The sequence below is a fragment of the Schistocerca cancellata genome, chromosome 1, assembly GCF_023864275.1.
Source record: "Schistocerca cancellata isolate TAMUIC-IGC-003103 chromosome 1, iqSchCanc2.1, whole genome shotgun sequence".
Lineage (NCBI taxonomy): Eukaryota > Metazoa > Arthropoda > Insecta > Orthoptera > Acrididae > Schistocerca > Schistocerca cancellata.
Genome location: NC_064626.1, coordinates 812,361,078 through 812,387,777, shown reverse-complemented (window position 1 = coordinate 812,387,777; position 26,700 = coordinate 812,361,078). Strand labels below are relative to the sequence as shown.

The window sequence follows — 26,700 nt, the reverse complement described above, 5'->3', positions numbered from 1 at the left end:
AGTAAATACACATCAGATGCCACAAATAAATCAAAAGCTGTATGGCAGATTGTCAAGACTGAAATAAGTGCTGGGGAAAAAAAAGTTTTAATCATAAACTATAAATAGGAGCTGAAAAAACAAAAAAGTGTTAATCAAAAATTAGAAACAGATGGGGAAATGATTACAAATTCCAGAGACAAAGGCAAAGAATTCAACAGGTATTTTATAAATTCTAACAAAGTTGATGTTCTCCCTCCTCCACAGGTAAGTCCCAATATAATGCGACACAGATCAGTAGAATACAAATTTACTCAGTATCCTGCTATGAAGTGGCTAACATTACAAACTCCTTAAAAAAAAACCTCAAATCTGTGAGCTGGGATGAAATTCCGACACAAATAATAAAGGCAGGATGTGATAATATTGCATCCCAACTCTGTCACATAACAAATCAATCATTTGATGAGGGCTTCCTTCCAGACAGGCTGAAGTATATGGAAGTTCAACCTATCTGCAAAAAGGGCAGACAAGAGGAGATAGGAAATTTTTGCCCAGTGTCAATACTACCTATTATTATTTCTAAAATATTTATGTGGATACTGTGTAACCAACTAGAAAAATACAACAAGAAACATAACATTAGTCTTCATAATCAGTATGGATTTAGGAAGGGCCAAAGCACTGTGCATGCTATTAATGAACTAATCACTAAAATAAGCAAATGCCTAGATAACAAGGAGAGTGTATCTGGTATCTTCTGTGACCTCAGTAAGGCATTTGATATGATAAACCATAAGCAGCTGCTCCTCAAATTAGCTTCTTATGGCCTCCATGAAATATCTTTACTGTGATTCATGTCTTATCTCAATAACAGAAAACAGAGGATAGTTTACAACATAAGGGCGAGGAAAGTTGCTCTAGTTGGAAGAAAATCAGGCAAGTGAACCCCAGGATTCCATACTATGCCCACTATTATTTCTATATTATATAAATGACATGCCAAGTAAGGTAACTTCAGATACAATTCTGTATGCAGATGATTCAACAGCAGTAGTCTACTGGAAAAACACTGAAGAATTAGCACAGAGAACGAAACAAACTCTTTAAGAACTAAAAATTTGGATAAATAATAATGCTATGGAACTAAACCTAACAAAAACACAAATTGTACACTTCAGGACCAAACAAACTGTTGAATTTATAACACAGTTAAGTTATGAAAGCAGAGAAATGATCATTTCAGAATCTGTTAAATTTCTTGGAGTAACCATAAACAAAAAATTTTCATGGACTGAACATGTGGATTGCTTACTGAGTCAGTTAAATAGTTTTGTTTATGCAATGAGGGTTTTAAATAAAGTAACTGTCTTAGCTGTTAGGAAAATTGTATATCATGCATATTTTATATCAGTTGTAAGACACGGCATAATTTTTTGAGAAGTTGAAAAAGGAAGTCTCCTCACAGTGTTCAAGCTACAGAAAAAAAATTATCAGAGCTATGACTGAAAGAAACAATAGACAATCATGCAAGCCTTGACTTGCTGACAATTCCTTGTATGTTTATATATGAACACTTCTCTTTGAGCTAAAAAACCCACATCTTTTTTAGGGAAATTCATTCACATTTGCTTATGAAACAAGGCACAAACAAGATTACATGTTACCTTGCCACAGACTAACATATTTGAAAATATTGTATATTATATGGTTTTGAAAGCTTAGCAATAAAATATGTTCAGAGTTCAAGGACTGCCAGCTAGAAACCACAGGAGCAAACACTGAAAAATATTTAAAAAGCAAATGTTACTACAGTGTGGGTGATTTTATATACAGACATATGTGTGGATGGATATGTGTGTGTGTGCGAGTGTCTACCCGTCTTTTTTTCCCCCTAAGGTAAGTGTTTCCGCTCCCGGGATTGTAATGACTCCTTACCCTCTCCCTTAAAACCCACATCCTTTCGTCTTTCCCTCTCCTTCCCTCTTTCCTGACGAGGCAACCGTTGGTTGCGAAAGCTAGAATTTTGTGTGGATGTTTGTGTTTGTTTGTGTATCTATCAACGTGCCAGCGCTTTCGTTTGGTAAGTCACATCATCTTTGTTTTTATATATAATTGTTGGGTTAAAATTAAGATATGAATATAATAGAGGGAAACATAAAAAGAAAGATTTTAAGCCACCGTGGAAAATTTTAAGAAACAGGAAGAAATCTAACAGGCAATTATCTTTCTTGTTGTAATGTGCTTCTGGGAGCATCCATATTCTTTCTTTTAATGTGTCTTGTTTTAAGGTTACTCATGTACGTACAGTATTATTCGTTGATGAGTCACCAATATTTCAATCAAATGATTGTATGTAACATGTCACATGACAATGAAGATTCTATTCTATTCTACACTACAGCATGACTGCATCAAGTGTCAGTTGTGCTTAGTTTAAGGCCTGGACAACAAAGAATGGGCAGATCACATTGTTGACCCCTCTGTGTGGCAAAGTTTAACAGGCTCCCAGCAGTTCCCGATAACAATTTATTCATGTACATCATAATATGTGAAACCCGTAAGTAAACTAATGCTTCATTGTGATGCACTGGCAGTTGTGGACAGTAGATATACGATGATGAATGCTCCGATTGGAGGAACTAGGTTCCAACATATGGAATGTCCACTAACAAGTAATTTTAATCAGACTGTAATATGAGGCATGTTAAGAAAGTAAGTTTACTGTGACCATAACAGGTTGTGATTTTTTTAGGGTTGGCAACAATGAGTGGTAGAGGCGGATCCCCTGACCAGACAGAGTATCAAAGGAACATGGTAGTACATAAACTCACATTGTAGTGTCCATTTGCATGAAAGATGTCAGTAAGAAAAGTGCAAGCCACATGCTGTGATCAGCTTCCTATGTGGGGAAGGAATAACACCTACTGAAATTCTTTTACAAATCAGTTTACAGCAAAGATGCCATGAACAGGTGAATGTGTTTAAGTGGTTTACGGAGTTTAGTGGAGGTATAACAAACGTTCATGTCGAACAAAGGAGTGAAAGACCTTCCATTTAGAATGAAGAGCTGGTGAAAAAATTTAGGAAGCTGTTCATGAAGACCACCTATTGACAGAGGATGAAATTTCTGCAATGTTTCTATAATTCTCCAGGACTCACTTTTATGAGATGCTCACAGAAATGCTGGGATACCAGAAGCTACATGCGAGGTGGGTCCCAAAACAGTTGACACAGCAGCACAAGATAATTGGGTCAATAGTGCTTGTAAGTTTCTTCAGTTACTTGAGGATTTTCTGAGCTCTACTGTGACTGGGGATGAAACATGGGTGGCTCACTACATGCCTGAGACAAAAATACAGTCATCATAGTGCCACTACACCAATTCCCTCCCTGCCAAATAATTCAGAACTACAATTTTGGGTTAAAAAATCATGGGTTCAGTGTTTTGGGAACCAAAGGGCATCATTCTGGTCAAATTTCTGCCTCAGGAAGAGACCATCAATGCACAATATTGAGAGACCATAAAAAGCTCAAAAGAAGCATTCAAAACATAATGAGGGGAATACTGATGAGAGGAGTGTGTTTGTTGCACTGCAATGCACCCCAAGGTGCTGCCCCCCCTCCCCCCCCCCCCCCAATATTCCTCTGACTTTGCACCTTCAGATTAGCATCTTTTAACCTCCCTGAAGGAACGCATGAGCGGAACTAAATTTTCAACAGACGAGATGAGCAAGTGCAGAAAAAGGTTGTGAAGTGGGGGAAGGAGCTGGCAGGATAGCTCTTCAAGGAGGGCTCAAAGGAGTTTGTGCCACAGCCCGCCACATGTGTTGGACAGGATAGTGATTACATGGAAAATAATCAACAAGGGTATCAACAAATCCTATAATTTTTTTCATATACACTTTTTCTAAAAAGATATATAAAAATCTATATCTAAAAACAAAGATGATGTAACTTACCAAACGAAAGCGTTGGTATGTTGATAGAGACACTAACAAACACAAACACACACACACAAAATTCAAGCTTTCGCAACCCACGGTTGCTTCATCAGGAAAGAGGGAAGGAGAGGGAAAGATGAAAGGATGTGGGTTTAAAGGGAGAGGGTAAGGAGTCATTCCAATCCCGGGAGCGGAAAGACTTACCTTAGGGGGAAAAAGGGACAGGTATACACTTGCGCACACACACACATATCCATCCGCACACATACAGACACAAGCAGACATATGTAAAGGCAAAGAGTTTGTCCCTTTTTCCCCCTAAGGTAAGTGTTTCCGCTCCCGGGATTGGAATGACTCCTTACCCTCTCCCTTAAAACCCACATCCTTTCGTCTTTCCCTCTCCTTCCCTCTTTCCTGATGAAGCAACCGTGGGTTGTGAAAGCTTGAATTTTGTGTGTGTGTGTGTGTGTGTGTGTGTGTGTGTGTGTGTGTGTGTTTGTTAGTGTCTCTATCAACATACCAATGCTTTCGTTTGGTAAGTTACATCACCTTTGTTTTTAGATATATTTTTCCCATGTGGAATGTTTCCCTCTATTATATTCATATCAGATATATAAAAATCTATTACACTTACTTTCTGAATGTGCCTCGTACCATGATATGCCTTTGAGCTCAATGAGCAATGTGGTACAGTGGTTAAAGGTGTGGAAAAGTGGGTACAAATGCCTTTGCACATGTCTTGAAAATGCTGGGAAGGTTTCCTATAGGCGCAACTGCTTCTTTCTAGCATCATTTTTTATCTCTGCAAGTACTCTGTCTCTAATGTTTCTGCTACTTATGAGTCAACCTACTTTTCTACCTACATATAAGTGATGTATTTTAGATAATGAGAGCAGTATGTGTGAAAGTAAAAAATGTTTTAAAGAGAGCAGAGGGTGAATAGAGGCACCACTGAATAAAGAGTATTTCCTTTTTACTGGAATGTAGAATTTCAGCAACATAGATCTTTGTTTTGACAGTTATTCAGAGTAATTATGTCACTCTACTAGTGTGAATGTTAACATAAGAAGGTAGTGAAGGGGAGAGAGATACAAACAGCACCTTATTTCTTTTGTGTCCAAGTCTCAGGTTCAGATTTGAGTCATATATTGTGGCGCAAATGTCTTTAAGAGGTTGCCAGCAGATGTCAGGCAAGAATATTTTTTTTAAAACTAAATTATCTGATTAGATAATTTGAAATAAGAGGCCCTATTGGCTCCCAATGAGAGCATGCAGCTGGGAAGGGGTGGAGCTTCCCCTTTACAACACATAGTGTTTTGATACTATTTAGCAGTTGCTGGATGTGTCTTCCAAACCTTGTCAGTGCTCTGTTCGTCATCTCTGCTCACCATCTTTTGGTGTAAAAACCTTTCTGTTTTATTATGATTGTATATCCACAGTTTATCGTGTAGATATGAGTCTATAATTCTGCTACCTGTTACCCTCTCTAAGGAGAATTATTTTTTTGCATTCCAGAGAAGGTCTGATGATGATCTATATAGGCCTATGATCAAAACCAGTTTACCATTGACATTTTATTTTTAATTTTTAATGAAAATCTGCAATCACAACTTATTATTACTTCAAATTATCAGACAAGATAATCCCCCCCCCCCCCCCCAACTAAAAAATAAACTAAGAAGTACTTTAAAAGCTGCTTCTTCTGGTATACTGAAACAGAATATTTTTGACTTGGGGATATAAATCCTCCCCCAAAGTAGTTACTGTTCTATTAATATGCATAACTTCCTACTTTGTAACACATTTTAAAAATCTACAAATTATTCCCGTAATTAACACTGTGGCATTGTGAACAGTTTAGCATTATTATACAATACACTATTATTTGTTACACATCTTCATAATAGACATTACTACTTGCCACGCATCTACCAGTAATTTTTTGTCCTCTACTGACGTAAATTTTAAATTTTCTTTCAAATTGGTATGATTCCCAGTTACTGGTTTTTTGTTACATAGAATCTTGTTGAAGATTTTGACACTAGTTCATAAGTCCATCCTGATCCTAGACAATGAGGTAAGGTCTACATGAAAATTATAGAAATCACAGTAACTTGCAGTGGCTGCCTTCTGTCTATTAATGTATAACTTAATTCATTCCATACTCCTGATGGCTCTCCATATGATGGGATTTACAAAACACAATGTGTGAATAAATGTAAATGTATAACCCGCTCTCCTGTAATTGTATTTCTTCCAGACATTTCCAGCCACTACAATCTACTGCCACACCTCTTTTTATGCTACAGCGGCAAGCGTTGCATCCATTTACCAGGTAAACACCCACATATTTCTACCTATACTGTATAATAGTGCATAAAAATATTGTGCAAATATAATCACATTTTTAAATAATTTTTCCATCTTTCCTTCCATCCACTGTGACTCTTTAAGAAATTCATTCTGAATTTAATTAAAAATGTATTCAGCAAAGCTTTCAATTTTGTATATGTGCCTGTAAACAACTCAGTGCTTCAACACGTCCCTTTATTGATGCAGTATACCTACAGTCATATTCTTCTGTAGATTAAAAATATATCTGTTAATGTTTAACATGATTAGTTCCAAATCTCTGAATGTTCTTCTACATCTAAATTTATATACATACTCTGCAAAGCCACCATACAGTGCATGGCAGAGGGTTCCTTGTGCCACTACTAGGCATTTCCTTTCCTATTTCACTTGCAAATGGAGTACGGGAAAACCCACTGTCTTCATGCCTCTGTATGAGCCCTAATTTCCCTTATCTTGTCTTTACAGTTCTTACGCAACATGTACAATGGTGACAGTAGAATCGTGCTGCACTCAGCTGCAAATGCCTGTTCTCTAAACTTTGTCAACAGTGTTTCAAAAAATGATGTCTTCTTCCCTCTAGAGATTTCCATTTGAGTTCATGAAGCAGCTTCGTAACACTTGCTTGTTGATCGGACCTACAAGTAACAAGTCTAACACATAATGCAATTTACAAAACACAATGTGTGAATGAATAAAAATATGTGGCAACACTGATTTATTTATAGTGAACCAATTTCAAAATGTTTGCAGCAGCAGGAATCAAAATAATTTTATGGCTGCCCACGCGTCATTTAAAACTTCATGCTCAAACCCTGCAGTAGCTAACTATGAAAATTTATAACCAAGTAAAAGGAAAAGAATTGCTCAATATTAATTTAGAATAACTGTAAAAAATCTTATATGACAAACTGGTGCAGAAATATTACTATTCAATTGAAGAGTTCATGAAGGATGATCTGAAAATTTACGCAAGAGAGAACATGTACTTAGGATTGTTGTTGTCGTTGTTATTGTTGTGGTCTTCAGTCCTGAGACTGGTTTCTACATCTACATCTACATTTACATTTATACTCCGCAAGCCACCCAACGGTGTGTGGCGGAGGGCACTTTACGTGCCATTGTCATTACCTCCCTTTCCTGTTCCAGTCGCGTATGGTTCGCGGGAAGAACGACTGTCTGAAAGCCTCCGTGCGCACTCTAATCTCTCTAATTTTACATTTGTGATCTCCTCGGGAGGTATAAGTAGGGGGAAGCAATATATTCAATACCTCATCCAGAAACGCACCCTCTCGAAACCTGGCGAGCAAGCTACATCGTGATGCAGAGCGCCTCTCTTGCAGAGTCTGCCACTTGAGTTTGTTAAACATCTCCGTAACGCTATCACGGTTACCAAATAACCCTGTGACGAAACGCGCCGCTCTTCTTTGGATCTTCTCTACCTCCTCCGTCAACCCAATCTGGTACGGATCCTACACTGATGCGCAACACTCAAATAGAGGTCGAACGAGTGTTTTGTAAGCCACCTCCTTTGTTGATGGACTATATTTTCTAAGGACTCTCCCAATGAATCTCAACCTGGTACCCGCCTTACCAACAATTAATTTTATATAATCATTCCACTTCGAATCGTTCCGCACGCATACTCCCAGATATTGTACAGAAGTAACTGCTACGAGTGTTTGTTCTGCTATCATATAATCATACAATAAAGGATCCTTCTTTCTATGTATTCGCAATACATTACATTTGTCTATGTTAAGGGTCAGTTGCCACTCCCTGCACAAAGTGCCTATCCGCTGCAGATCTTCCTGCATTTCACTACAATTTTCTAATGCTGCAACTTCTCTGTATATTACAGCATCATCTGCAAAAAGCCGCATGGAACTTCCGACACTATCTACTAGGTCATTTATATATATTGTGAAAAGCAATGGTCCCATAACACTCCCCTGTGGCACGCCAGAGGTTACTTTAACGTCTGTAGACGTCTCTCCATTGATAACAACATGCTGTGTTCTGTTTGCTAAAAACTCTTCAATCCAGCCACACAGCTGGTCTGATTTATCAGGCGACAGTGCGGAACTGTATCGAACGCCTTCCGGAAGTCAAGAAAAATAGCATCTACCTGGGAGCCTGTATCTAATATTTTCTGGGTCTCATGAACAAATAAAGCGAGTTGGGTGTCACACGATCGCTGTTTCCGGAATCCATGTTGATTCCTACATAGTAGATTCTGGGTTTCCAAAAACGACATGATACTCCAACAAAAAACATGTTCTAAAATTCTACAACAGATCGATGTCAGAGATATAGGTCTATAGTTTTGCGCATCTGCTCGACAACCCTTCTTGAAGACTGGGACTACCTGTGCTCTTTTCCAATCATTTGGAACCTTCCGTTCCTCTAGAGACTTGCGGTACACAGCTGTTAGAAGGGGGGCAAGTTCTTTCACGTACTCTGTGTAGAATCGAATTGGTATCCCGTCAGGTCCAGTGGACTTTCCTCTGTTGAGTGATTCCAGTTGCTTTTCTATTCCTTGGACACTTATTTCGATGTCAGCCATTTTTTCGTTTGTGCGAAGATTTAGAAAAGGAACTGCATGGCGGTCTTCCTCTGTGAAACAGCTTTGGAAAAAGGTGTTTAGTATTTCAGCTTTACGCGTGTCATCCTCTGTTTCAATGCCTTCATCATCCCGGAGTGTCTGGATATGCTGTTTCGATCCACTTACTGATTTAACGTAAGACCAGAACTTCCTAGGATTTTCTGTCAAGTCGGTACATAGAACTTTACTTTCGAATTCACTGAACGCTTCACGCATAGCCCTCCTTACGCTAACTTTGACATTGTTTAGTTTCTGTTTGTCTGAGAGGTTTTGGCTGCGTTTAAACTTTGAGTGAAGCTCTCTTTGCTTTCGCAGTAGTTCCCTAACTTTGTTGTTGTACCACTGTGGGTTTTTCCCGTCCCTCACAGTTTTACTCGGCACATACCTGTCTAAAACGCATTTTACAATTGCCTTGAACTTTTTCCATAAACACTCAACATTGTCAGTGTCGGAACAGAAATTTTCGTTTTGATCTGTTAGGTAGTCTGAAATCTGCCTTCTATTACTCTTGCTAAACAGATAAACCTACCTCCCTTTTTTTATATTCCTATTTACTTCCATATTCAGGGATGCTGCAACGACCTTATGATCACTGATTCCCTGTTCTGCGCTTACAGAGTCGAAAAGTTCGGGTCTGTTTGTTATCAGTAGGTCCAAGATGTTATCTCCACGAGTCAGTTCTCCGTTTAATTGCTCGAGGTAATTTTTGTATAGTGCACTCAGTATAATGTCACTCGATGCTCTGTCCCTACCACCCGTCCTAAACATCTGAGTGTCCCAGTCTATATCTGGTAAATTGAAATCTCCACCTAAGACTATAACATGCTGAGAAAATTTATGTGAAATGTATTCCAAATTTTCTCTCAGTTGTTCTGCCACTAATGCTGCTGAGTCGGGAGGTCGGTAAAAGGAGCCAATTATTAACCTAGCTCGGTTGTTGAGTGTAACCTCCACCCATAATAATTCACAGGAACTATCCACTTCTACTTCACTACAGGATAAACTACTACTAACAGCGACGAACACTCCACCACCGGTTGCATGCAATCTATCCTTTCTAAACACCGTCTGTACCTTTGTAAAAGTTTCAGAATAATTTATCTCTGGCTTCAGCCAGCTTTCTGTACTTATAACAATTTCAGCTTCGGTGCTTTCTATCAGTGCTTGAAGTTCCGGTACTTTACCAATGCAGCTTCGACAGTTTACAATTACAATACCGATTGCTGCTTGGTCCCCGCATGTCCTGACTTTGCCCTGCACCTGTTGAAGCTGTTGCCCTTTCTGTATTTGCCCAAGGCCATCTAACCTAAAAAACCACCCAGCCCATGCCACACAACCCCTGCTACCCGTGTAGCCGCTTGTTGCGTGTAGTGGACTCCTGACCTATCCAACGGAACGCGAAACCCCACCACCCTATGGCGCAAGTCGAGGAATCTGCAGCCCACACGGTCGCAGAACCGTCTCAGCCTCTGATTCAGACCCTCCACTAGGCTCTGTACCAAAGGTCCGCAGTCAGTCCTGTCGACGATGTTGCAGATGGTGAGCTCTGCTTTCATCCCGCTAGCGAGACTGGCAGTCTTCACCAAATCAGATAGCCGCCGGAAGCCAGAGAGGATTTCCTCCAATCCATAGCGACACACATCATTGGTGCCGACATGAGCGACCACCTGCAGATGGGTGCACCCTGTACCCTTCATGGCATCCGGAAGGACCCTTTCCACATCGGGAATGACTCCCCCCGGTATGCACACGGAGTGCACATTGGTTTTCTTCCTCTCTCTTGCTGCCATATCCCTAAGGGGCCCCATTACTCGCCTGACGTTGGAGCTCCCAACTATCAGTAAGCCCACCCTCTGCGACCGCCCGGATCTTGCAGACTGAGGGGCAACCTCTGGAACAGGACAAGCAGCCATGTCAGGCCGAAGATCAGTATCAGCCTGAGACAGAGCCTGAAACTGGTTCATCAGACAAATTGGAGAGGCCTTCCGTTCAGCCCTCCAGAATGTCTTTTGCCCCCTGCCACACCTTGAGACGACCTCCCACTCTACCACAGGTAAGGGATCAGCCTCAATGCGGGCAGTACCCGGGCAACCACAGTCGTAGTCCGATTGGGGGATGCGTGGGACGAGCTGGCCGTCCCCGACAAACCCCCATCCGGACCGCCACAGTGATGCCCATTGGCAACAGCCTCAAGCTGTGTGACCGAAGCCAACACTGCCTGAAGCTGGGAGCGAAGGGATGCCAACTCAGCCTGCATCCGAACACAGCAGTTGCAGTCCCTATCCATGCTAAAAACTGTTGTGCAAAGAACGTCTGAACTAATCTACAGAGAGCGCAAACAAATTGACACAAAATTTAAACGGTTATTAAAATACAAGATTGCCTAGTAAATGCAGTAATGCTGCTACTTGCGCACTGCTGACACACTGCTCAGCGGCGGAAGGAGACTACGCGATTTTACACTATTCGGGTACTAAAACGCGATGCTACAACTCTCAAATACTATAATACGCCCGAAATTTATGAATTAAACAATGCAAGTACCAAAAACACGCAAAGAAATTAAGAATTAAACTATGTAACAAATGAGTGAGCTAGGAGTATATGACTTGCTGCTGCAGCTGCTTATCCAACGGCGGCAGGGAGCACACTGACTGTGACCAACCGACACTGGCCGTTCAAAACAAAAACAGAAGACAGACGACTACGCGAATTTACACTATTCAGGTACTAAAACGCGATGCTACAACTCTCAAATACTATAATACGCCCGAAATTTATGAATTAAACAATGCAAGTACCAAAAACATGCAAAGAAATTAAGAATTAAACTATGTAACAAATGAGTGGGCTAGGAGTATATGACTTGCTGCTGCAGCTGCTTTTCCAACGGCGGCAGGGAGCACACTGATGCAGTTCTCCATGCTACTCTATCCTGTGCAAGCTTCTTCATCTCCCAGTACTTACTGCAACCTACATCCTTCTGAATCTGCTTAGTGTATTCATCTCTTGGTCGCCCTCTACAATTTTTATCCTCTACGCTGCCCTCCAATGCTAAATTTAAGATCCCCCAATGCCTCAGAACATGTCCTACCAACCGGTTCCTTCTTCTTGTCAAGTTGTGCCACAAACTCCTCTTCTCCCCAATACTATTCAATACCTCATCATTAGTTATGGATCTACCCATCTAATCTTCAGCATTCTTCTGTAGCACCACATTTTGAAAGCTTCTATTCTCTTCTTGTCCAAACTATTTATCGTCCATGTTTCACTTCCATACATGGCTACACTCCATACAAATACTTTCAGAAACGACTTCCTGACACTTAAATCTACACTCGATGTTAACAAATTTCTCTTCTTCAGAAACGGTTTCCTTGCAATTGCCAGTCTACATTTTATATTCTCTCTACTTCGACCATTATCAGTTATTTTGCTCCCCAAATAGCAAAACTCCTTTACTATTTTAAGTGTATCATTTCCTAATCTAATTCCCTCAGCATCACCCAACTTAATTCGACTACACTCCATTATCCTCATTTTGCTTTTGTTGATGTTAATCTTATATCCTCCTTTCAAGACACTGTCCATTCCATGTAACTGCTCTTCCAGGTCCTTTGCTGTCTCTGACAGAATTACAATGTCATCAGCGAACCTCAAAGTTTTTATTTCTTCTCCATGGATTTTAATACTTACTCTGAATTTTTCTTTTGTTTCCTTTACTGCTTGCTCAATATACAGATTGAATAACATAGGGGAGAGGCTACAACACTGTCTCACTCCCTCCCCAACCACTGCTTCCCTTTCATGCCCCTCAACTCTTATAACTGCCATCTGGTTTCTGTACAAATTGTAAATAGCGTTTTGCTCGCTGTATTTTTCCCCTGCCACCTGTAGAATTTGAAAGAGAGTATTCCAGTCAACATTGTCAAAAGCTTTCTCTAAATCTACAAATGCTAGAAACATAGGTTTGCCTTGCCTTAATCTTTCTTTTGAGATAAGTCATAAGATCAGTATTGCCTTACGTGTTCCCACATTTCTCCGGAATCAAAACTGATCTTCCCCGAGGTTGGCTTCTACCAGTTTTTCCATTTGTCTTTAAAGAATTTGTGTTAGTATTTTGCATCCGTGACTTTTTAAACTGATTGTTCGGTAATTTTCACATCTGTCAACACCTGCTTTCTTTGGGATTGGAATTATTATATTCATCTTGAAGTCTGAGGTATTTTTCCTGCCTCATACATCTTGCTCACCAGATGGTAGAGTTTTGTCATGACTGGCTCTCCCAAGGCTGTCAGTAGTTCTAATGGAATGTTGTCTACTCCCGGGGCCTTGTTTCGACTCCGGTCTTTCAGTGCCCTGTCAAACTCTTCACACAGTATTGTATCTCCCATTTCATCTTCATCTACATCCTCTTCCATTTCCATAATATTGTCCTCAAGTACATCACTCTTGTATAGACCCTCTATATACTCCTTCCACCTTTCTGCTTTCCCTTCTTTGCTTCGAACTGGGTTTCCATCTGTGCTCTTGATATTCATACAAATGGCTCTTTTTTCTCCAAAGGTCCCTTTTATTTTCCTGTAAGCAGTATCTATCTTACCCCTAGTGAGATAAGCCTCTACATCCTTACATTTGTCCTCTAGCCATCCCTGCTTAGCCATTTTGCACTTCCTGTCAATCTCATTTTTGAGACGTTTGTATTCCTTTTTCCCTGCATCATTTTTATATTTTCTCCTTTCATCAATTAAATTCTTTTGTTACCTAAGGATTTCTACTAGCCCTTGTCTTTTTACCTACTTCATCCCTCAGAGCTACCCATTCTTCTTCTACTGTATTTCTTTCCCCCACTCCTGTCAATTGTTCTCTTATGATCTCCCTGAAACACTGATTTTAAAGAAAGTTGTCAATCAATTGCGTAATTGTGTCTCAATTATGTATCAAGTACAGTATATTATATTAATGATATTTTTAGAAAAACTGTAAACTATATTTTGTGTTTTGATGAGTCTCCTGTACATTAACTCAATGCCTTGAAATTTTATGTGGTTAGACAACAAATTTCTATTCTATTCTGAATAATTTGCTGCCCTATAAATGGTGTATTTCTTGTAGCTATTTCTAGTCATTTAAATCTATTGCCACAGACTTTTTCACTCGGCATTGCCAAGTGTTGCACCCATTCATTCACAATCTATTCCTCTCTATCTCTAAAATAATCCATAACAACACATTATGCCAGTACATTTGATGTTATTCAACAATTTTTCTCTTATGTACTCTTAGGAAATTCATTCTGATTTTATTTCAAAATTAATTCTTTCCTGGTTACATGTTTGCAGTGGCAGCGAAACATAGCCACGTGCATGTGTTGGCCCATGTGGGTGGGAGAGGGAGCTGGTGAGAAAGAAGGGTATGCTTTGCCAAGTGGCTCTGAAGAAGGATATTGATGAAAAGCCTAACAATGTTTTCAGTCTTGTTTATGTTACTGTTGACTACTTAATGCTTCAGCTAAACAGTAAATACCACGTACTCCTTCTGTTATTTATACTGTCTACCGAGAACCAGATTCTCCCATATTTTTACAAATGCATTTGAAAACACAAGGAAAAAATCAAATATTAGCTGATATTGTTGACAAGTGCTGTCATAATCATACAGAAACCCTGTGTTAAATTTCATCAAGACATATCATAAATTTTTAACTTGACTATAAAAAATAAACAACAGGTTAAAGAATCTTTTTATGTGAGGTGTGGTTTTTGAAAATACACAAGATATTTGAGCTCGACATAAGTAATTTATTTGACTAACTTCATTCATGGCATGGAAGCCAATACACAAAAGGTGATTAAGGACTTTCAATGCCAGAGACATTTGGCTTCATTTTTAGCCCATTCATAGCTGGGGCTTGGAAAACATGATTGATTGGATATGACCTAATTTGTACCAGTTCATCTTTATATGCATAAATACCTGTAATATAAAATGAATTATTCTTATAATCATGTGGTGAACTACTTTTAGTAGAGTTTTTTATTGTATGACATGGTCGCATTATTAAAACATAATCCATCTGATGACTAAAGAGCTCTAAATTATTTTTGTGCTCTTAAACCTCAACTCCTTGACTATATTTTCTTGGGCCTTTCTGAATACATATGAGTGCATGACCAAAGGCATTGTGGGGAATATATTGTACAATATTTTGTGTATGGCTTGTCTGATAAATAACAAATAACACAAACTGTTACGATCAACTAATTACTTTTATTTTGATTAATTTCACATCAGCATTTCATTTTTTATGGCTTCTAATTTAAAAAAAGAAAAACTGAATGATGTTTATGACTGACTGAGGGTTATTTTTTTCTGTCTGCTTATCCATATAACATTGCTCATGAGCTATTGCATTTCTACAACAGCTGCTCTGCAAGAATTAAATTAAGTGCTACAGTTCCCCATTTATTAACATGAGAGGCAGCTAAATGAAAACTGAACACCCGCAACAATGGGACCATGGAATGTTCCATTCAGAAGACATTTATCCCACTGGGATACCGTTTTGTAAAATGCAGTCGGACAATGACAGATCCACAGTCACACCTTCCCTTGCACTTTCTCATCCGACTGAAATCGATGCCCTCACATGCCTTTCTTCATCTGGCAACATGTGAAGATAGAACGGTGAATGATCCGGGCAGTATGGGATATACTGCAGAGTTTCTAAACCAAATCGCTGAAGGCAAACCTGCATGTGATTGACATTGGTGATGGGCATTATTTTACAACAGCACAATACTATCTGGCAGGATTCTGACAGCCTGAGGGCAAGCTGCAAAGCCAACAGTGGAAACATCCCACATCTCACCACCAAAGAAGTCCAAAGCAGTTCACGTAATTTCCAGTAAGGTCATGATGACCTACTTCTTCGACTGCTGGGGCCCTCTGTTCATCAGATTACTCAAGTGCGGAACCACAATCACTGTGCAGTACTATGAAGGCAATTTGCAGAAACTGTGATGCACCATCAAGTGAAAATATCCAGGAATGCTGTCAGACGGGATCATACTGTTGCACAATAATGTTAGCCCCCTTACTGACCACTGGACGAAGGCTATACTTCGGCAAGTGTTTTGGGAAACACTGCAACATGCTCTCTATAGCCTGGATCCTCCACTGTGTGATTTTCACATCTTTGGTGACATGAAGAAAGAATTGTGTGGATGTCAATTTCAGTCAGATTAGGAAGTGCAAGAGAGGGTGCAGTTGTGAACCCATCAGTTGCTGACCGCATTCTACAAAAGAGGAACTGATTGTCTTGCTTCCTGGATAGCTAAATGTCTTAAAGCATGTGGTGACTACTTCTGAATGGAACCATCCACAGTCCTGTTGTAGCAGGTGTTAATTTCATTTGAATCACTCTGATAATCTAAGAGTCATGATGACAACAAGGAGGGGAGAAAAGAAATACGGAAGATTAGTGCTTAATACCTGAGAATGACGAGGTCATTAGAGATGGGACATATAGTAAAACACAAAATAAGCCTAGGCCTATTGAAGAGAATCATTCCATCCTTTAACCAAAGTAATTCCAGGGTACTGCAAAAGATGTGAATCTGGATGGCCATAGGACAATTTGAGCTATTCTGCTCTGAATCTGGAAGCAGTGCCTTAACCATTGTGCAATCTCATATCAAGAGTTGTTCTACTTGTAGTAATGTTTCATTTGGTGAGGTTGGTACATACTGAAATAAATTAAAAAAGGATGTATGAAGGTAAGTAGGTCATATACTGAACAGTCAAAAACCAATTTGCATAGTGTACAATAGCAGTATAGTGAACCAGTTATTAACTTTGTAGGATAATTTGTTTATTTCACTGTGCTACAGATTTTGAACTCTATGTGAAAAAAAAATGTTAAAATGAAAAAAGAAGTAGATTATTACCATAAATGTAACAGTTCCTGTCTTAATAAGAACCACCACAGCTGTATTCACTCATTCATACATCTACATCCATATTTTACAAACCACATTGAATGTACGGCAGAGAGTATTCCCATTGTACCAGTTACTAGTGCTTTTTCCTGTTCCATTCACATATCAAGGGCAGGACAAATGGTTGTTCAAATGCCGCTGTGTGTGAAGTAAGTAGTCTGATCTTGTCACGATGCCTATCGAAGTAAATTGTAGAGGTTGCAGTACATTCCTAGTGTCATCATTCAAAGCCAGCTCCTGAAACTTTGAAAGCAGGCTTTCTTGGGATACTTTACATTCATCTTCAAGAGTCTACCAGTTCAGTTCTTTCATCATCTCTGTGACAGTCTCCTGCAGGTCAAAGAAACATGTGACCATTCATGCTGCCCTTCTCTGTATATTTTCAATATCCCTTGTCGTGTACAATTCCCACACACTTCAGCAATGTTCTAGGATAGGTTGCATGAGTGGTTTGAAAGCAATTTCCTTTGTACACTGATTGCATTTCCGTAGTAACCAACCAATATTTAACTTAAGTCTACCTGCTTTACTCTTGACTGAACCTATGTGATTATTTCATTTCCTGTCCCTACAAAGTGTTAACCCAAGTACAAAGTGTTACACCCAGATATTTGAATGAGTTTACCAGTTCCAAAACTGTGACATACTGAGATTATGGTCAAAGGATAATATGTTTGTTTCATTTCATGACATGCACAAATTTACATTTCTGGACATTCAAGCAGGCTGCCAATATTTTCACCACTTTGAAACCTTAATAACACCTGACTGAATATTTGTACATTTTCTTTCACACTGTACTTCATTTTTGATAACTGCATTACCTGCAAAAAGTCTGAGGCTATTATTAATATTGCCCACCATGTCATTAATATAAAACATGAACAACAAAGAATCCAACACCTTTCCCTGGGTACACCTGAAGTTACGTTTACATCTGTTGACTCTCCATCCACAATAACCTGCTGTGTCCTCCCTACCAAGAAGTCCTCCATCCAGTCACAAATTTCACTTGATACACCAAACGATCATACTTTCGTTAATAAGCATAGAAGTGGTACTGAATCAAATGCTTTTCAGAAATTGAGAAATACTGCATTACATGACTGCCTTGACACATGGCTTTCTGATATCTTGGGAGAAAAGTGCGAGCTGGGTTTCACATAAACAATGTTTTCAAGTCCATATTGGTTGGAGGAGACCATTCTGTTTGAGATATCTCATTATGGTTGAGCTCAGAATGTGTTCTAAGATTTGACAAAAATTGATATCAAGAACACAGGACAGTGGTTATGCAGATCAATTCTGCTACCCAGTTTATATATGGATGTTACCTGCACTTTCTTCCAGCTACTGAACATAGTTTTTATTTAGAGGAATCTATGATAAATTATTGATAACAGAGGAGCTAATTAGGTATAAAATCTGATATGGATTCCATCGGGTCCTGGAACTTTGTTCAGTTTTTAACAATTTCAGCTGTTTCTCAATACCACTGATATCTATTTAGTTCCATTTCAGTGGTACAAGAATTAAGCTGGGGCAATATTCCTGAGTTTTCCTTTGTGAAGGAACATTTAAAAATAGAGTTAAGCATTTCTGCTCTCGTTTTGACATCCACAATTTCAGTTCCTTTCTTGTCCAAAAGTCTCCGTACACCAGCACATGGTCAACTATTCTTTTAAACTTGAGCCATAGATCCTCCGCATGCTCCTGTCTTGAGCTAAAATTTTCAAGTTCCTCACTGAGATACGACATTAATACTTCTTTGTCCAGTTTACTGAACATATAGATCTTTCTACTTGTTTTAATTGTCCTTTGTACTTTAGTATACACTGTTACTATAACTGTCTCATGGTCACTGATACCAGTTTCGATGTGGACATTTTTAAAGTCAGGCCAATTTGTTGTCATTAGATCCAATATATTTCCATCATAAGTGTGATTCCAAACTTTCTATTCTAATTAATTTTCAGAGAAGGCATCTGGTAATGTTTCTCAGCGCATCTTGCTATGCTCACCTCAAACACAACGGTAACCACCCCAACTGATCGCTGGATAGTTAGTCTCCTTCTATGATTACATTAAGATTAGGGAACTTTTGTACAAGCAAACTAAGGTTTTCTCTAAAGTTTTCTGTTACATCAGGAGATAGTCTGATGGTTGATAGAAAGGTCCAATCATAATTTTATGCCCACTCATGATACTGAATCTTGCAAACACGATCTCGCGAGCAGGTTCAGTTTCTATCTTGGTGGATATGAGTTTCTTGTCAATTGTGACAAATACACCACCTCCATTTCCTATTAATCTATCCTTTATGCATATGCTTAAATTTTCCCAAAAATCTCACTACTTTCAACTTCTGGTTTTAACCAGCTTTCTATACTTAGTATTATGTGTCACTGCCTTTCAGGTGCACTTCAAACTCTGGCACTTTGTTGTGAATGCTTTGGAAGTTAACCACTAAGAATATAAAATTCTCACTCGGAGTGTTTCTTTGGATATTACACTGATACTTCTGGGTTTCATACAGCTATCGTTATCTGGATAGGATACACCTTGTGTGCAGCTCACACACAGGCAGCTGCTTGGGTAGCAGCCTTTGATGTGTAGTGCACATCAGACTCGTTTACAGGGAGCATTCTCTGGCGCAAGTATAGGAAGTCATGCCTAGCTTGTAAAAGAGCTCTGATTCAATCATTCCACTTAAATCAGAACGAAGGAGACACATCTGCCCTGGGAGCAATGCTACTCATTGTAAACTTTGTTGGAATATCGTGAGCAAGGTGGTATTCTCAACCTTCTCTGCCAGTCGTTGGAACAATCCAAGTATGACCTCAGAGCCCAGACAACATGGATTGTTTGTTCCAGCGTGCACTACTACCTGCAGCCGTTGCACCCCATTCCCACAATAGCTGCTAGAACAGACTCTTCAACATGATAAATGAGGTCTCCAGGCATACATATTGAGTGCAGATGGTATTGCTTCCCACCCTTGTTGCTGTTTCCCTAATGGGGACCTTTATTTGCCATATGTTTCGATTGCTGATGATTGATACACCCCCTACTCTTTTGTGTTTGCCTCTACTTGACAAGGGACAAAGCATGTGTCCCAAAGGGTGAAGTGAATCTCACTGGTTGTTTTGGTTTCAGTGGAAGATAGTGCCTTGAAATAATACCCTAATAAATGGTAGAGTGGGATGTACCCTCTGCCATGCATCTCACACTGATTTCCAGAGTATAAATATAGATGTAGATGAGTATAACATCCTGAGTTCTCCTTTGTCCCTGTCTTGCCTGTACAGGACCTCTAAACCTGCCATTGACACACCACTCACAGTCAAGTGCAAATATTGACAAAGGCTGTATTTCCTGCTGAACCAACACTATCTGCAGAGGGGGATAGTACTTGAGGTACTTTTGTTAAGTCTGGTAAATGACTCTTGGTAGCTCTCACAACACATCCATTCGCAACAGCTTCCATTTAGTCCTGGTGATTTCCATCTGCTTATGACAAAAAAGAAGTAACTAACACAGCCCAGGTCTAAGAACAGCATACAAAGTGGTGCTGTATTGTATTTATTTAAATACAGTATGGAATTGCATCAGATATTGGGCTGTGCCCGTATTGCATGTATTTAACAGAGAGAATCCAGTCAATGAGTGGCATACATGTTACTGTCAGTGTTTACTCAATAAAGGATTAGTGACTGAAATCTCAAAGTAGAATTACCAATTGTAGTTTATAAAGAGCTTAGATGATTTTAAAAAATGTGGAATCTGATTTTTGGTAATTTATTTGTTTAAAGGGGATAATGTGCATAAACCGTCAGAGTGGAACTGAATTGTATGTTTTTTCGCAAATCCGTGCCTCTATCAGTATACCTTTCCTCGCTTCTCATATTTTCGTGCATGATCGAGAAACACTTCAATAGTTTTGCGTTACTGAAAGGTGCCTGCTCCGCCTGACTTATTAATAAATAGCCATCACCAATTATATCTGACTACTAATTTAGTTAAACAGATTACTTCGCACAAGATACACAATTTTTTTAAAAAGATATTGGCGTGTTCGTATTTTTTTGAATCTGTTGACAGCTACACACAGTTCCACTAAATATGATCACTTCGCACTGATATAATCAGACAATGTAAAAATTACACGATGAACCGTAATTTATGACAATCCTGCAATCTGTATTGTTCGTTGTTTGGGCGTCTTTAGTGAACATAACCTACTTCGGTTCCACACCAACATAAAATATGAGGACGAGAATAGCGTATCAATATTTGATATTGAGAGTACTAGGGAACCAATGCTTCATTTATAGACAGTGTTATCATCAGCGAATATCCTTACTGTTTAAGATATTCACGACTTTTCCGCTCTTCGTCCTTATACACCACCGACACATCGCCATTTTTTATCTCGTGTTTGGTCGTGAAGTATCGCTCAAGGCGAGAGAGAGACTGACATCGCCCAAAATGAGAATTGAATAGTTTACTGAACTTGGGACGATTATTGGTGTGCAACATGGTTGTAACTTTTAGAATTCCAAGGTAACGTCTGACGCTTTATGCGTGGTTAAAGAGAACTTTTTCCGGCCTATAGTTTAAAAACAACATGTCTGTGAGTGCAAGTGCAGAAAACTTGTCGAGTGACAATCAAGTGAGTATTTTATACAGTATTGAGTGTAACTATTGTTCAGTTCCATATTTTAGGGCATAAATTACTATTCGAGTTATTGTAACTATACTAGTAACCTAATGTTACAAGTACATAATATCCAGTAAGTGAACGAACAATCTGTCAGTGACTCCGAGTGTTTGTTTACTAGAGCTCAGGAGACGGAGGCACTATGTGCCTGGAACTGGCACTCGAAGGAGAAAGGCTTTGCAAGGCAGGAGATTGTCGAGCAGGAGTTGCATTCTTTCAGGCAGCAATTCAAGCAGGCACCGATGACCTAAGAACACTAAGTGCTATCTACAGCCAACTTGGGAATGCGTATTTTTACCTTGGAGACTATGTTAAGGCAATGCAGTATCACAAACATGATCTGACACTTGCACGGTAAGTATCTAGTGTGGTTTGTGTAGAATGACAAGTTGGTTAACAGTTCCATTGCACTGTATTTTTATGTAGCAGTTCATTAACGTGATCTTACAGAATTCCACCAGTGCACTTGCACATGTCATCATGAAAAGCTTGTTTTTACAGAATAAACGGCCGCAATTTTGCGTTAGTGTAAGAATCAGTGTACAGAAGAGCCCATGATTCATTATTGAAAATTATCCTTAGGAGGTAAATAAATCATTGTGAGAATTGACGTCATCCTCTGTGTTGTACGAACCTCAAATGGTCAGTTTTGATGTGACATTCTGGAGTGAGTTAAACAGGTGTCCAGTACATAATGCTGGCCTTTTCCAAGTCCAGTGTCATTGATACATTCTTGTGCAGTCATTTAAAACTTGATTAGTACTGGTATTCCATGATGTAATGTAAAATGAATTTGACAGTACACTTTGAGATTAGTTACAGTCTTAGAGAATTCTACAAATGAACGAAACCATGCGTCTTTTATCACGCTTATCTGAAATTATTATTTTCAGGGATTTGTATGACTTGTTGCTTTATTGTATAGCCCACTTTGAGGCTGTAAGAGATAAATAGTGACTCCTGCCCTCCTTTGAAATTTTCAATATCCGCATACATATGTTGCAAACCGCTGTGAACTGCATGGCAGAACATATTTTAGTTTTTCTTCTCGTTCCATTTTGATACAAGCACAGGAAGAATAACTGCTTAAATCCCTCTGTTTGTGTACTTAGTAATTAATCTAATATGGTCTTTAGTCTCTGTGGGAGCAGTACAGAGGAGGCAATAGTATATTCCTACATTTCTCACTTAATACAGGTTATGAAACTTTGTAATTAGGTTTCTGTGGCTCAAATGAGCTTGTCACTGTTTGCTGCCCATTTTTAAATAAGATAAATATTCTGCACTAGCCCTACATCTGTTTGGTACAGGTTTTACACTAGTGTGGGTCGCAAAAGTGTTTTGCAAGAAAATTACTTTTTAGAGTGACAATATTTTGCCACAGAACTGAAGTAGCCACCTGTTTTACATATGAGTTAGCTAGTATTCCCTTATATCTGCTCTGCATGCTGGTCCTGTGGGCCATTCAGTACATACTGGCCGCCTTGTCATCCTCTGCCAGTGGCATTATTCAGATGTGGCATGGAGGGTAATGTGGTTAACAGACAGCTCCACCCAGCCTTTGTCAGCTTCTCAGACCTTTCTCACTCAAGTAGCTCATCAGTTGGGATTGCGAGACTGAATGTACCATTTCCCAGCCCTCCCACCAAGGAAAAATCTATGTCGGTACTAAGAATTGAACCAGGATCCTCCATGTGGTAGTCAAGACTCGTTGATCACTTAGCTATGGAGATGTTCAGTGTTTCCTTTATGCCTGCTTAATTTCCTGCATTTTTATATTTTCTCATTTTGTCAGTTATATTCACTATTTCAAGTGCTATCCTAGAATTTCTACTGGACATTGTCTTCTTGCCCATGTAATCCTATTTAATCCTTCAAAACTACCCATTTATCATCTATTGTATTCCTTTCTCTTGTTTCAGCTAATTGTTGGCTAATGCTCCCTTTGAAGTTCTCGACAATGTCTAGTTCTTTGAACTTACACAAGTCCCATTTTCTTAGTTGCATACCTTTCTGAAATTTGTTTAGTTGTAATCTGAAGCTCGTAACCAGTGTGCAGCTATATTCCGCAAGCCACTGGGTGGTGTGTGGTGGTGAGTACCCCTCCCTGTTCCACCCGCAAATGGTGCATGAAATGGAGGACTGTTGGTAAACCTCTGTATTAGCTCTGTGTTCTCAAATTTTCTCAAGATCATTTCAGGAGACATATGCAGGAGGAAGTAATATGTTGTCTAACTCTTCCCAGAGCATGGACTCTCAGAATTTCAAAAGTAAGTCTCTCCTTGAGTCACAGTGCCTCTCTTGTATTCCCTACTGCGAGAGTTTGTTGAGCATCTTCATGATTCACCACTCTTAGATTGATCTTTTCTGTCCCTCTTATTAATCCAATGTGCTAGGGATTCCAGACATGAATAATACTCAAGAAATAGTTGAGCAAGTGTCCTCTAAGCCACTTATTTCATGGATGAATTTAAGACTCTTCCTATGAATCTCAGCCTGGCATCCGTTTTCCTACTAATTGTTTTATGTGGCGTTTCCACGTGATGTTGCTATGGATAGGTACTCCCTGGTATTTTATGGAAGTGAGTGTTTCCAGCCATCTGTCACCAATAGTGTAATTGTACAGTAGTGGATTTCATTTTCTGTGTATGCACAATATGTTATGTTTGTTCAGCTCAGAGTCAACTGCCAGAGCTTGCACCATTCATCAATCCTCTGCAGGTCATTTTTCTTTCTTATAGACAGCCATGTCATCCGCAAACAGTCTTAAAGAGCTTCCAATGTTTCCTACTGTATCATTTATATACATTATAAATGGTAACAGTCCTGTCACACTTCCTTGGGGTAGTCCTGAAATTCTCTTTACATCTGTCAATTTTGTTCCTTTAAGAGTGATTTGTTGAGTTCTATCAGCAAGGAAGCCTTGAATGCTGTCACATATCTGGTCCTATACTTGGTGAGCTAATTTTTTTCCAGTAAGGACAGTGCAGGACTGCAGCAAATGCCTTCCTGAAATCGAGGAACATGGCATCAAAAATTGAGCACCTGTATCGACAGTGCTGTGAATGTCATGGAGGAACAGACTGAGCTGAGTTTCACAAGATCTTTGTTGCTGAATCCATATCAGTTTTTATAGAGGAGATTTCCATTCTCCAAAAACATTGTAATATGTTAGCATGAAACATTCTGTAATTCTACAACAAATTGACATCAGTGGTAGAGGCCTATGAGCTAATTATGTGCATCTGTCATACGACCCTTCTTGAAAATGGGAATAATCTGTGCTTTGTTCCTTTTGCTAGGTACCCTTTGTTGCTCCAGTGACTTACTGTCCCTTCTGCTGCTGAAAGGGGAGAAAGTTCTTTCGCACAGTCTCTGTGGAATCTTGCAAGTATCTCATCTGGTCCAGATGCCTTTCCACAATGAAGCAATTGTAGTTGCTTTTCTATTCCGTGATCATTTGTGCCAATACCTGCCCAGTTGGTCGAATTTCAAAAACCCAAATTCAGTATTTTAGCCTTTTCATTTTCCGTTTCATTGCCAGTATGGTCACTGAGTGAAACAGTTGATGTCGATCCACTTACCGATTTTATCTAAGGCCAAAACTATTTTAGGGTTTTTACTCAGATCACTTGACAATTTTATTTTCAAAATCATTTAATGGTTCTTTCATTACTCTCCTTATGTGCATTTTCACTTTGTTCGGCTTTTGTTTATCAGCTAAGTTTTAACTTCTCTGGAGTGTGTAATGATGCTTATTTTTTTTATGTAGTAGTTTTACTGCTCCTGAAAACCTTGCTTGGAATGAACTTGTCTGAGACATGTGTATGCACTTCTTTTGCCATCATATTGTCCATCCACAACCAGTATGTACCTTGATGACCAGCTGCTCAGTGTGGCAGAATCACACCTTTTTTGAACTGGTGTTCGATGCCCAATTGACATAGCTTCTCCTTCTTCGCCACCTTAAGTGAATCTGTTGGTCACACCTTAATACACTTCGCTGCCCCAGTAACACTAACTGGGACACAGACTGCTGTACACTTTTGCCACTTTACAAAGCTCTGTCCTGTCCCATCATGATTATGGGCATCTGACATATGTTTCGGCACATTGCCTACAGCATTGTGGATGCTGGACCTGATGCACCATTGTGGGCTGCGACTTGTAACAAGTGCCTTTTGGACCATCCCTACAAACAGCATATTCACAGAGGTTGAAATCCCTCAATACAAATCAGGCACCAAAAACTGCTGCTCAATGCAACACACATTTTCTGCTCCCTTTGTGTCTGAACTGTCGTGCCAATTTTCCACCATCGCTGCTTCTCAGGGAGTCATCGTGTATGCCCCCGTGATGTGTACCCTGTCTTTGGGTCTGTCTCAACCTATCGTTTGCACTGAAAGACACTGTTGACCTCATGGTTTCTAGCTGCCTGTTCCTGGCCAGCCTTGATGTACTTCTGGGTTCGGAATTGGTGCACACTGACGGCTGTATGGTTGACGGACAAACTGGTTTTGCATACACCCATACAAGTTGCAGTGATCTACACTTCCTGCTGTACAGATGCAATGTATTTGCTGCAAACTTGCTGTCCATCGTGTTTGTTATTGACCAGTGAGACATTATTAATTGGCAGTGACTCCATGAGTAGTTTTCAGGCTATAGATCAGTGCTATCTGAACACCCATTGGTTGTTACTATCCAGGCTCTCATTTCTGACCTCCATCAAGCTGGACAGTCAATTGTCTTTGGACCCCAGTTCACTATGGGGTCCCAGAAAATTAACACACTGACCAGTTTGTCAAGTTGGCTATCAGGATGCCAACTTAGGAGATGGGGGTATCAGAATGAGACCTTCAGTTGACACTACACCTCCAGTTGATGGAGGCTTGGAACATGAATTGGTGTGCCCTGGTTTCTCCCAATAAACTGCAGGCAATAAAGGGGATCATGACAGTGGCAGTCTTCCCTCTGTCCTTCTTGTAGGGAATCTATTATTCTCTGTTGGTTTGCATTGGCCACGCTTGGCTAACCCGTGGCCACATCCTACAATGTGAGGATCCAACCCACTGTTGGTGTGGTGCCCTTCTGATGGTG

The 26,700-nt window shown here is 39.6% G+C and overlaps 2 protein-coding genes across 6 annotated transcripts in view; one reads left to right on the top strand and one right to left on the bottom strand.

Annotated features, from left to right (window-relative positions):
• Positions 1 to 21,380, bottom strand: part of LOC126188128 (ubiquinone biosynthesis protein COQ4 homolog, mitochondrial) — a 104,045-nt gene extending 82,665 nt beyond the window's left edge. The window contains exon 1 of one of the 2 annotated variants that reach the window (XM_049929610.1): positions 21,244 to 21,380. In XM_049929610.1, the coding sequence (XP_049785567.1) occupies positions 21,244 to 21,304 (61 nt within the window). In that variant the 5' untranslated portion in view covers positions 21,305 to 21,380. The remainder of the gene's footprint in view (positions 1 to 21,243) is intronic. The other variant, XM_049929619.1, reaches the window with a different exon arrangement.
• A 35-nt stretch (positions 21,381 to 21,415) lies between these two features.
• LOC126188099 (G-protein-signaling modulator 2) overlaps positions 21,416 to 26,700 on the top strand; it is a 163,547-nt gene continuing 158,262 nt past the window's right edge. For all 4 annotated transcript variants that reach the window (XR_007537822.1, XM_049929577.1, XM_049929566.1 and 1 more), the window contains exons 1-2: positions 21,416 to 21,552; positions 21,722 to 21,954. Coding sequence is in view for 3 of the 4 variants with exons in the window: in XM_049929577.1 (XP_049785534.1) it covers positions 21,508 to 21,552; positions 21,722 to 21,954 (278 nt within the window). In the remaining variant the exon portion in view is untranslated. The remainder of the gene's footprint in view (positions 21,553 to 21,721; positions 21,955 to 26,700) is intronic.